This window comes from Carex rostrata, chromosome 20 (genome assembly GCF_964058835.1).
Source record: "Carex rostrata chromosome 20, lpCarRost1.2, whole genome shotgun sequence".
NCBI lineage: Eukaryota > Viridiplantae > Streptophyta > Magnoliopsida > Poales > Cyperaceae > Carex > Carex rostrata.
In genome coordinates this window covers 2,823,671-2,835,958 of record NC_135937.1, presented here as the reverse complement: position 1 = coordinate 2,835,958, position 12,288 = coordinate 2,823,671, and the positions used below count along the sequence as shown (strand labels likewise).

The window sequence follows — 12,288 nt, the reverse complement described above, 5'->3', positions numbered from 1 at the left end:
CATTCAAATATAAATTAGCCAGATATCACAAAATTCTATATTACTGTCTTATTGCGTCATTTTCTTGTGAATGCATTAAAGCAATCACATAGCAGTATAGCACAAAATCAAATATGTTCCTTTGTCTAGGTGCGCCTTATGAATTTTGAAATTTTATGAAGATCTATAAGTTCGGACCAATTTTATATCGCTCTGAAATTCGGATTGATAATTAGAATTATAAGTCAGAGTATTATTTTTATCTAGTACCTGATTAACTAATGAATTTGAACCCGGTAGATATTTAAATCTAATTCGCTATTTTTTTTTCTTCCCCACCCACCCCCTTTGATGAAAATCATGAATTCGCGACTGCCTATGTCCATAGAGTTGGAGTAAATAATATATTAATCGGATTTTGTTCAGGTTGTTAATCCAATTAACTATGTTTGGATAGTAAGATTTTCAACTCGCAACTAATTAATTAAAATAAAAATCATTCAATTTGAATTTTATGTTAGGTGGTTGAAATAGATTTCATTAAAAAATTATTATAAAGAAATATAAGTAAAATAAGTTATAATTTAAAAGAGTACAAATTAAATAATATAGCATATTGTAACTAACAATGGAATAGAGATATTTTTCATTAAAACAAAAATTTAAATAGATATCACACTGTTTTAATAATGATATTACTGTTATAGTTAGATATTAATACTGTTTAAGAAAAATAAAATAATATACAGTGGTCGGATCAAATTTTACTCAAATTATTTTTAAAATCCGTATCTTAAATTAGTTGTTGGATTAATTAAAATTCGATTCAACCTAACTAATCAGGGGTAGACCCACATGGTCCCAGAGGGGCAACTGCCCTCCCCCCCTCTGAATTTTGAATTTTAGTGGATATCAGGATGTTCCGCTCGACTTTGTTTTTCCTGAATTTTTTTTGCTCCTCTTTCGATGTTTGATTTGTAATTCAAGTTAAATTTTAGGTTATAATTAAAATAAATTTCTTTAATAATTAGAATTATAAATTAGAGAATCAAAAATTACAAGTTAGAATATTGAAAAGTATAAGTTAAAATATTATTTTTATTGAATATCTAATTACTAATTAGTAAATATATTTTAATCCGATTAGCTATTTAAATAAAAATTCTGAGTCCGTCCCCGTTAAAACTAATCACATTGTAAGTCCATAATTTTATCAGACCAAACTGGTCAGATTATTCGGATCCACCCAAATATAATTGCACCGCTACCATTGAGTCCCTTCTCCGTCCCCATCATTTGCTCTGCGTTATATAATCAGAGAGGCAGAAAAGTCTCAGGTCTTCTTCTTTTCTTAATCTATTTTCCGATTTTCGCTGCCAATCAAAGCTCGTGGAAAAGGATAATCAAGAAAAATGGTATGAGGGTGGGAAAAATACGTTTGCAATAAAAGGTGGGAAGAATTTAAACGACAATGTTGTAAAGTTTTCACTTTTCAACAAGCCTTGTCATTTAATCACGTGAGACGACTTTATACAAGATTGGTATGAAACTGCTTTGTTACAAGTTGCCACTTTCTCAAAGAAAGTAAAAGAAAAGATTAATCTCGGCTTCTAGGTTGTAATTTTATTTGTAATTTTACAAATATAAGTATGATAATTTCATAAATATGGATATTTCCTTTAATAAAATTGTTCTCAGATTGTCATTTTTATTTGCAATTTAAAAAATGTCAACGTGAAAATTACATAATATAAATATTTATTTTAATGAAATTGTTTTCAAATTGTCATTTCTATTTGTAATTTTAAAAATGTATACATGATAATTTCATAAATATAATGAAATTGTTTTTAGATTGCCTTGACAAAAATATTCATTCATATTCATTCACATTCAGTCATCTCGGAAATTAATTTTCGAAATTGTATGAGAATTTTTTTATAATTTCTGAATGCTAAAAGCAATCAAAATTAATTGCATGGGTGCAATGCTTTTGAAAATAACTTTAATTAATTTCAAACTTGCGTCTCCCTTTAACACTTAGCAGTGCATCTTGCGCAAAGCAACAAACTTATGTATAATTACAATGACAGATCTAATTTCCTCAAACAATGACAGATCTAAGCAGTTGTGAAATTTACTGTAAAATGAAATTTCACTTCTCTTATTTTGTATCTACCAAACAAACAAAATGAATTTGTGTTATGTCTCTGTCCCAGTTCGATGTGCATAGAGGCATTATATATATAATATGAGGAGGGTTCAAATGCCTCAATTTTTTGTGCCTCCATTATGCCTCCATTTTTAAAAACTTTAATAACTCAAAATTTAAATCTTAAAATTCAAAATAAAACCGTTGGATATGAACTATATCATTTTATCTATGCACATGTAAAAAATTATGGCATTTCAACTTTGTTTTGATTGTCATCTTGAACTTGTAAAAATGTATACAAATGTGGATAATTTATAGACGTTGATTTTTCAACTTATTTATTCATATAAAAGCAAAATCAAAATGTGATAATTTTTTATGAGCACATAGAGAAAATAACATAGATTACATCTAACGGTTTTATTTTGACGTTTAAGTTTTAAATTTTGAGTTATTTAAGTTTTTAAAAATTGAGACATGATGGAAGCACAAAAAATTAAGACATTTGAACCCTCTCATGTAATATATAGTGATCGATAATGATAAGAAATTAAGAACATCATCCGATGCTACAGTAAAAGGCCTGAAATTAATACAACGCATGGCCCATTAGTAGGCCCAAATTATACGGATTGTTTGATCAGTAAGGAGAACTACAAATTAGTGAGGCTCATTGAACCCGAAATTTTTATTTTTACCATCTTACAAAAAACAATTAACTCTATTTTTTTTTATCAAAATTTCATATTTATCAAGATCACAGTTTGAAACTGCGGTCCTATTGGTTAGTACCGAAGTTTCGAACTTTGATCCTGCTAAATATGAAATTTCCCATAAAAAAAGGATTATTTTTTATTAATTTTTTGTTTGAAGATGGTCAAAATTAAAAATTTCGGCCTTTGAACGGCTGGCCAAACATTCCCTGTAATTAGAGACATAGTACATGTTATTGTTTTCCGTATGTTTCCGTGTTCTTCTTTTTTTGATGATCCAATATTGAGTTATTTTCGTAAATTAGGCACGAGTTTTTAATTTTATAATTTTTTCACATTAAACAATTCACATTTTCCGGTCAATTCTGTGCTCTCTCTCTCTCCAATTTATGTCTAAGGACATTATCAAATTTCTGGTGAACAAGTATAAAATTATAGAAACCCCTCCCTCTTGTTTTTCTTTTGTTATCAACAACTTAAATATTCAAAGAATAAGACAGAAAAATTCTAAGATGTGGCATATCATTTTCGAAACTGTAATGAAATGATCTTAACCTCAGACAATCCATGCCCTAAATGACTCAGAATCTGAAACGATTCAAATCTGGATATGAATATACTCCAATCCAAATTATTCAAATACCCATTAATGTCCTTATACTATTAAATTTTAGTTTTTATAGTTATATAAAAATACCAAGGTTAATGGTTGTCAAAGGCTTCCATTTCCTCATCGCTTCCCCACTCAGTATCCAGCGAGAGAAAACATACAGACAGATAGGGAAAGGGAGACGACCTGATAACCAAGGTGATCACATACACCAGGTCCAGACAACAAATACTGAGATTCCAAACAGTAGCTTGTGATAGAAGTGTTAGCGTTTGTATCAGGAGTTAGTTAGTTAGTTAGTTAGTTAATTAGTTATAGGATTGCTGTTAGTCATTGATTAGCCTATAAATGAGGCATTGTACGATGTAATTCACACACTGAAATGAATACAAGAAACAGTTTCTTCTCTCTTGCTATTTTACTTTTACCTTAGCTTAGATTACAGTTTTTCCTGCCTCTAATAGGTGCAATCTCAACTTTTAGGGTTTCTCTCTTGCTGTACAACCTCTGTCTTCTCTCAGTTGTATCGGTAGACAACAAAAGATCTAATCTTTTTGTTTCTTGAATTCTTCCGATGCAATCACTGACTACACATGTCATAATACAAAAGCTCTGTAAATCAAGTTCTTCTTCCTCTTGCTCAGATCTCCATTAGAGAGTATCTTTGTTATTTTAAGTCACTCAGAGGTCGTCTAGTTTGCTGTTAATTGGAATATTCAAGGCATGGCAAATTCTGGTAAAGATTCCGGAGGTGGAGAAAACAACGGCAGCAATGACAAGGAGGAGCACAGGCTTCTACCACAACAAACTGTGATCAGGATAATGAAAAAAGCACTTCCTGCCAATGCCAAGATAAACAAGGAGGCCAAGGAGGCGGTGCAGGAGTGTACGTCGGAGTTCATCAGCCTCATAACCAGTGAGGCCTCTGACAAGTGTTCGAGGGAGAAGCGCAAGACCATCACCGGAGACGACCTCTTGTGGGCTATGGCAACACTAGATTTTGATGACTATATTAATCCCCTCAAACTTTATCTTGACAAATTTCGTGAACTCGAGGGGGATAAGCAAGGCATTGGTACTGGTGCACCTGGCGACGGTGGGTCTGCTTCATCGTCATTGTCACAACCGACTAATGTACTCGGTGGATGGGGTAATGTCGGTGGTAGTTATGGTGTCGACTTGTATGGAACTGGTACAGGCGGTGCTGGCAGTGGCGGGAGTGGCATGATGGTTACGGATCAACAATTGTACAGTGGTGCACTTGGTGGCGGTGGGTCTGCTTCATCATCATTGTCACAACCGACTGACTTACTCGGTGGATGGGGTAATGTCGGTGGTAGTTATGGTGTCAACTTGTTTGGCACTGGTACAGGCGGTACTGGCAGTGGCGGGAGTGGCATGACGGTTATGGGTCAACAATTGTACAGTGGTGCACCTGGCGGCGGTGGGTCTGCTTCATCATCAATATTGTCACAACCAACTGATGTACTTGGTGGAGGGGGTAATGTCAGTGGTAGTTATGGTGTCGACTTGTATGGCACTGGTACAGGCGGTGCTGGCAGTGACGGGAGTGGCATGATGGATATGGGTCAAGAATTGTACGGTGGGTCCCCTATGTCAGGATCACTATATCAGCATCAACAACATCAGTTGGGGGGGAGCGGCTTGTTTCCTGGAAACAGTGGTAGTGGAAGCGTCGGTGGCAGTGGTGGAAGTTCTTCTCCTTCAGGGGAGACAGGGAAGGATATGAAATGAATATGATACTACCATCCATGTATCATGTATGATTTCTTGGTTAATTAGGGGCGTTAATTGAAAGCTTAATTGTTGGGGAGTTGGTTAAGATGAAGATATTATTGTAGATTACTCTTTTTTCGGATAACTAGAGGTTGTAACTAATTTGCTTAGCAAAATATTTCTTTTCTGATAAAAAAAAATAGTTGTCAAAGCGTATGTATATTTTTGTAGTACATTTATTCAATATCTTTTCTAATATTGTTCAAATTGAAAGGATAAATTATTGATTCGTTCTAATCCAATGAGATATATAGAATGTGTATTATAGATTATTTGCATTCATAAATCATGGGCCGTCAAAACAGTTTATTTTTAACTGCATTTTCAATAAATGACCAAATAAGTTCCATTTCAAACTAAAACTGATACTGCACCATAAGTATATCTGGATATGATGTATGGCATATTGACACAACAGTAATTACTTAATATTAAGTTTTTTATGACAGTTTGTGAAAATATCAAATGGATGCTCCAATATAAATAGACAGACACAGGATTGGAGTTACACTTTCAGTAATTTTTTATTACCAACAATAGCATGCCGTGTGCAAAATTGCAAATGCAACCACAACAAATTCCTATATTTTTCCCGTGTTGTACATCCTTTTTCCACCTTTATTGTACTTGTACAGATAATCCATCTTTCGTCAATATATGACGGTGAATTTTTTTATTTTTCTACATAATGAGATGATTTAAAAAAATTGAATTGCAAACCTCAATCTATCACCAGATAACATTAGCACAGTATGAACTGCTCGAATGCAACATTTTTACAACAGTTAAGATTGACCAAAACTACAACATTCCAGCTGATATAACATCCCATATCATAGATATTTTCAAAACAACCCCCTTATAAAAGTTGAGATTAGACATGGACATTCTGGCTTGTATGCCTTTACAAAATAAGTCAGAAAAAAATCCTAAATGTTAAGGCTTAACATGAATGTTGGTTCATGTCAATCACCTCTTTCAATTTCCTTCCCAGAGCATATGCAAGAGGAGGAGGCACCACATTTCTAATCTGTCGATGCTTGTTCTGAATGTTCCCACAAAAAGCATAACTATCCATGAAACCCTGCAAGTACACCATTCAATGCATTTAACCAGAAATTGTAGCATACCTCAAGTACTCCACACCACATAAGTAAAACAAAGAAGCAAAATTTCTTTCTATTCTGATATTTGAGGGTACTAAACTTGGCCCGTACAAATGCAGTAATCATGTATGCCTCTCCAAAAACTCGATTCCCATCAAAATGCCATTTGTTGGTTACTTGGTTTATGGTATATAAGGTGAATTGCACCAAATAAACTCATAAATTGCGTTTTCTTTTCTTCTTTTTTTAAATTAATCCCACCACAAACTCCCCCCCTCCAAACGTCTAAATAGCTTCTCCATTCTATAAGTAAGAAATATTAACTATTCTACAAATAAATAGCAGTATAGACAGACAAGAACCACTTGGGTCAAAGAAACCATCCCAAAATCCATCCAAACAACAATTGTATAATCACATATGCATGAAGTTGAGAAACGCATACCTGAGAACAAGCACATTCACGAACAGTGATGATGCGGTCCTGCTCTGGGTTGAAGCACATGCCTACCTTGCCCATGGGCTGGGGATCGGTAACAGAGATGGGGAAGTTTCCATCCAAGTCAAGGCGACCAAACAGCCCCTTCCACTGGTTGTGCCTCCTGGCTATATTAGGCAGACACCAGGGGATTAGGTCAACAGTCTGCCCGGATGAAAGCTTAACTTTTTCATCTGGTAGGTCCCGCCATTCAGCTCCTGGACATCGTGGGATTCGTTGACACCGTATCAAGTTAAGCTCATTCATTTCTTTAAAAATATGATCATTCAATGCCATCATATTTTCCCTGATATACTTTTGAAACCACGATACGGGATAGCTTACATACTGCCAGAAAGAAGAAGAAAATAAAAATGAACAACGTAAATTACAAGCATCACAAAATCTGACAAATCTATACCAGAAAGGTCTAAATCATTTATGCTAACATATGATACAGTGAAAAATACCATATCAAAGAAATGGTAATTGGTAAATAACAAAAAATTTACCTCGATTGTGAGTTTGGAGGAACCATTCTCAACAGGTGGAAGCTCTCCAATGGCATCTCTGACTGTAATGGAACGGAAGGGGGCCCCGTAGGCAGTGCTAGGAACTGCAGCATAGGATATTCCTCCAGGGGCAACTATCTTCAGTTCCAAACCCGCAAAGACATGCATTGGCTCTGGCCACTCTGGCAAAAGTCTCCCCTGGTGCAGTCGCCCAGACAAATGCTCTCTTTCTTGATCGGGCTACACCAAATGCCCTTGCTTCTAAAATTCCAAATCTCACCTAAAGGAACAAAAGTTAAATTGAATATGCAAATTTTCAAAATTATAAAAAGATACAGAGATGTAGTGGTCCATTGCATAGCTTTGATGTTTAAAATTCTGCCAATCTTTTCGAACAATGATTTGAAATTAAGATTGTTAAACATAAGAATTCTAAAATACAGTTAAACACCAAGTCAATGATGCAGAGATAGGGAGAGAGAAAGAGCGGTATAAACCTGGTATCCCATATCGAGTAGAGAAGCAAGAGAAAGCCTAAATGTTTGCCCCTTGTTGAAAGAGACAAAGTTCCTAACATTCTCCAGAAGGAAGTATCTAGGACAAAAATAGACGACAAAAGATAGAAAAGCCAGTATCATCTCACATTGGACTTTACTCCATGTGCTATTGTTAAACCGATTCATCCCAGAAAATCCCTGAATATAACAGAAAAACAAGTTTCAGTTTTTAGAGTTTCGCTCAGCCATTATCAAGGAAAAAGAAAGAACAAAAGAGCTTATCAACAGCCGGCACATATGTAACATTTGAAGTTTATAAACTGTCTCTGCACAAATAACACCCTAATTGGTAAGTGTAATGATATCACATCATGAGGAAATCACACGATAAATTATTGCACAAAGGAAATTATAGAAGTTTGTATAATATATGTTGACAAAGGTAATATTGAATGCATACCTGACAAGGAGGTCCACCATTGATGAAATCAACTTCACCAGGCATTGGAAGGTTACCGATTGTCTCAGGGTCGATCTTACCAGCCAGCTCAGCAGCTTCTTTAGTAGAGACCCAATCAAAAATATAAAGAGTACCAAGTAGGAATAAATTGACTTAAAGCCGTATAGTGCCGAGTCAATTAACATAGTAGATATTAATTAATGCAGCACATGAGTCGTATGCAACATTATTTTAATTCTATTGTCTATGCACGACATGAATTAAAAATTGCTCTGTCAAAATGTGTAACAACCAGAACTATACAAATCTCTATAAACAGAACAAGCTAATCAACTAATGTCATCAAAACCAGTATTTGTCATAAGTAAAAAATCTTACATGAGGATTGTTGTACCCAAACCTGAAATGACCAGCAATACTCTATTTGAAATAAAATTTAAACATTCAAAAATCTTCAATTACATAACAGGTTCCACTCTTTCAAAAAAAAGTTATATAAATAATTGTTTTAAATTTCTCTTCAAATGGCCAGAGAGAAGAAAAAGAGGTGGGCTGCAAGAAATTCAACAAGTTGTACATCTCTCCTGTGTTGTTCAGCAAAACTCTATGTTGTAACGTGAATGCCTTCAGTAGGTTGAATAATTTTCTACTTGAATTCTTTAGTCGGTGCCCTTCATCTACTATTAGCACCTCCCAAGGGACATTGCAGAGGTATGAAGCATCAGCAAGAACCATCTCGTATGTGGTCAAGAGCACGTTAAATTTGTATGATTTGGTGGGCTTGGAGGACCTAGTAACATGCCATTCGTACTGCCTAATTATAGCCCTCGCCTTTGTTCTGCCATGGTACTCTACATTAAGATGTGGAGCCCACAAAGAGAACTCAGCTAGCCAGTTTGGCAAGGTTGAAAGAGGAACTAAAACCAAGGAAGAGAGTTAAAGAGTCTGACCTTAAATTCACAATAAAGTGCAAAGAGAAAGGCACTTTCCGAGACCCATCTCGTCTGCCAAAATAACATTCTTTGATCGGTACCAGCATTTCCTCAACCAGTTCAAGGCCTCCAACTGGTGTTGGAACAATGTTCTGCCTTCCATAGTAGTGCTGCAATAAAAAAAGGATAAATATGCAAAAAGAAGAAAATTAAAAGGGTGCACTCATCTAAAATATTTCTAGTTAATTCTCCAAATGAATGTTATAATTCAATGGGGAATTTTCACACATGTTGTCCTTGCCAAGTGAATAGCAAGTGCCTCCTATTGTTAAAACTAAAGGATATATTACTGAAGTAGTGGTTTTATTTGAGCTATATGGTGAAGCTTCTGAACAAATTCCACGTAAAAACTCACCCATGTACAGTAGATTAAATCACTTACCCCATCATTCCCTGTTACCCGAGCACGGAATGGAGACTCATCTAAATTTCTCACTAGCGTTGTTCTGGCAGAATGGCTGCTCATCGAGTGATCTGAATGTACCAAAATATCCTCCTCCACAATGGATGGATCTGGTACCGCTTTTGTTTCCTTCCTCTTTCGGTTTGGAATGGCCTTGCTCTGAATGATACTGTTGCCTGAAGAGCTCTCCTCACTCATCTCTAGAGCTTCAAACATGGAAAATAAAAATAAAAATTAAAACAACAACAACTTGTCAATTCTGCAGAACTGCCTTTAGTTTGTAATTCACATGAAAACTAACAGGTATGGTATGGTGATTTGTGCTCTTATGTCCTATATACATACCACATTCATTATTACTAATTGGTACAGTGATTTCTTTTATGGCCTTTAGTTTTGTAATTCACGCATTATGTCTGATTTATTACAGATTTTGGGGAGTCCTAATATGAAGTTCTGGTGAAATCTACGATAGAAGTTCTATACATAGTACTAGTACAACATACATAAAACTGGACAAACCCTTTTCACCATCTGAAATTTAATTTCTCCAATTACAGCACAATTACAGAGCTCAATAAGAGGCTATAGTTTGATAACCCTTTTCTATCCCTAACCTAGGCCAACACAACCAAATCAACAACCAGAACCAAAATTCATGACTTCACCTCAATCGAGCACTATCCACTAACAAGAACAAGAAATTTACACAAAAAATAGATAAACCCGGATGAAAATAAAATCCACAAATACACCTACTTGACAACCTTAAACCCCAAATTTTTCAAATCAGATCCACAAACCTCTTCCTTCTTTTTTCAGAAAGTTTTACTTTAGATAGTTCACATACTTCATGAATTATTTCAACTTTACTTTATTATTAAATTTCTTCCAAATTAATTCTTTATCACATAATTTGGAAGAAATCTAATTGTACTAGTATCTATATCCAACTTTGCTTTCTCATTGTTTGTAAAGTTGGATTTAAATACTGGTAAAGTTAGATTTCATATCTAGGGACAGATAATAATCTGAAGCTTCATAAAATGTAGTTATAGTCTCTGTTTACAGATAAAATCCCATTCAAATATACCATAACTTCACAAATATGCATAAAATTTTATTTTGCATGATGGGAAATTTTTTTTGATCGGAGCCAATATAAGATCATAGTTTATTACAGAAAGAGTCAATCAGCGATTTCTATAAATTGAGAGGAAAAAAATGGTGACCATTATCTAGAAAAAGAAAAAAATATATAGATGATTTGATTGCTTACCTATTGATAACGAATCTGCCAAAACTCCCATTGCTTTTAGAAGATAGAAACATATATTGATTTGTACCATATTTCACCCGCCGTCTTTTTCATAGTTTAACATGTTCGAAAACCCTAGCACGGATTTATTGAATATTTATAGGAAAAAATCTCTCAGCACAACTGCCGAATTGACCTATCATATCATTGCCACGTGTACTAATTAAAAGTCGCTCATGGTAAAGCAAATTGTTTTACAAAACTACCTGTATACTTATTTTGTTACTTACGCTTGGTCTACGTTTTCATCCTTCAATATATATACTAGTAACCCTCATTTAGGTTTAAACCTTAGCAGGAAAATTAAATCGAGTCAGATAATATTCCATTCATCTCGAATCTCAGTAATTTGTTCTAAATCCCACCAAATTAACAAGATATCTACTGCAACTAAACCCTTACCAGTAAGAACACAGGCTACTCCAACAGTACTACTATCCACATTGCTCCCTCAACATGTAACTATGTAAGGTGTTTTGGCATTTTGAAGATTAATTTTGTAAATTTGGAAAAATTAAGTCAAATCAAATAGCATAAGTTGATCCTAAAAAAATTGCTAATAAATCTTGTTCAAGCTATTAATGGGAACAAATTGCCTCAAGGAATAATGACTGAGGAAGAAATTGGAAGAAACAACAAAAAGGTTTACTTTCCTTTTCAAATTAACTAAAAGGGTTCAATAGAGTCGAAGTATCTTATTAGAAAAAAATTCAAAATAAATAAAAGAAGAACACTTACCGAAGGAGAATTGGAGAGCCATAGTAGCCACAGACCCACAAAACCTCTTCTCCAAAATTCACGCTTAAATCTCGAGTTGTTCTCAGAAAACATGCTACCGATAACGAAAATAAATATAGAAAAATGAATAATTATATTACAAAAAGAAGGAAGGGAGAAATGAGGACCTTAAACTTCACTTGCAGAGGAGCGAGGCACCATCTCTGAGCAGTGAGCACATTATTTAGTCTCCTTATTTTATTCTAATCGAATGAATTTTATATCATGCTCCTCTATTTTTTATTTCAAAGAAATGTGTTTCATGTGAGGGCTGCAAACGAATCCAACCGAATCCAAATTAGCCCAGTGTTTGGTTTGAATTAATTTAAAATTAAATTTTTACGAACTCAATTTCAAATTTTTTATGAATTTTTTTTATGACAAGGAAAGTGATCATATTGCCGAAAGCAAGAGATGAAAGCTGTCTAAGGTCATGTTTGGTTGTGGAGTAAAGTTAAACCGGATTAAATTTCTTACTCCAAGCTAAATCG

General features: G+C 34.4%; 3 protein-coding genes across 8 annotated transcripts; 1 reads left to right on the top strand and 2 right to left on the bottom strand.

Annotated features, from left to right (window-relative positions):
- Positions 1-3,608: 3,608 nt before the first annotated feature.
- Positions 3,609-5,212, top strand: LOC144572802 (uncharacterized). Its single transcript, XM_078322476.1, has one exon. The coding sequence runs from the start codon at positions 4,181-4,183 to the stop codon at positions 5,210-5,212; it is 1,032 nt and encodes a 343-aa protein (XP_078178602.1). The 5' UTR covers positions 3,609-4,180.
- Positions 5,213-5,961: 749 nt separating this feature from the next.
- Positions 5,962-8,669, bottom strand: LOC144572801 (DNA (cytosine-5)-methyltransferase 1A-like). The gene is given in 7 exon segments (XM_078322475.1): positions 5,962-6,338; positions 6,806-7,186; positions 7,351-7,542; positions 7,544-7,630; positions 7,848-8,045; positions 8,308-8,459; positions 8,657-8,669. Coding segments are annotated over 7 exon segments (1,164 nt in total). The 3' UTR covers positions 5,962-6,197.
- A 73-nt stretch (positions 8,670-8,742) lies between these two features.
- Positions 8,743-11,897, bottom strand: LOC144572351 (uncharacterized). 6 transcript variants are annotated; one of them, XM_078321890.1, is made up of 4 exons: positions 10,982-11,897; positions 9,682-9,908; positions 9,258-9,409; positions 8,743-8,911 (listed from the first exon to the last, which is right to left on the bottom strand). In XM_078321890.1, the coding sequence occupies exons 1-4, from the start codon at positions 11,049-11,051 to the stop codon at positions 8,788-8,790; spliced, it is 573 nt and encodes a 190-aa protein (XP_078178016.1). In that variant the 5' UTR covers positions 11,052-11,897; the 3' UTR covers positions 8,743-8,787. The 6 variants fall into 6 exon arrangements, with proteins under 6 accessions (XP_078178016.1, XP_078178020.1, XP_078178017.1 ...); XM_078321894.1 differs by having other exon boundaries at positions 9,258-9,311; XM_078321891.1 differs by having other exon boundaries at positions 9,700-9,908.
- Between the last annotated feature and the right edge of the window lie 391 nt (positions 11,898-12,288).

What these genes read in the sequence shown, in the direction of transcription:
- LOC144572351 (XM_078321890.1), bottom strand. Translation starts at nt 11,051, where the DNA reads ATGGTACAAATCAATATATGTTTCTATCTTCTAAAAGCAATGGGAGTT. An exon ending in GGGTAACAGGGAATGATGGG is followed by an intron (nt 9,410 to 9,681) that starts GTAAGTGATTTA and finishes TTTTTATTGCAG; the next exon opens with CACTACTATGGAAGGCAGAA. An exon ending in CACTTTATTGTGAATTTAAG is followed by an intron (nt 8,912 to 9,257) that starts GTCAGACTCTTT and finishes GTTACAACATAG; the next exon opens with AGTTTTGCTGAACAACACAG.
- LOC144572802 (XM_078322476.1), top strand. Translation starts at nt 4,181, where the DNA reads ATGGCAAATTCTGGTAAAGATTCCGGAGGTGGAGAAAACAACGGCAGC.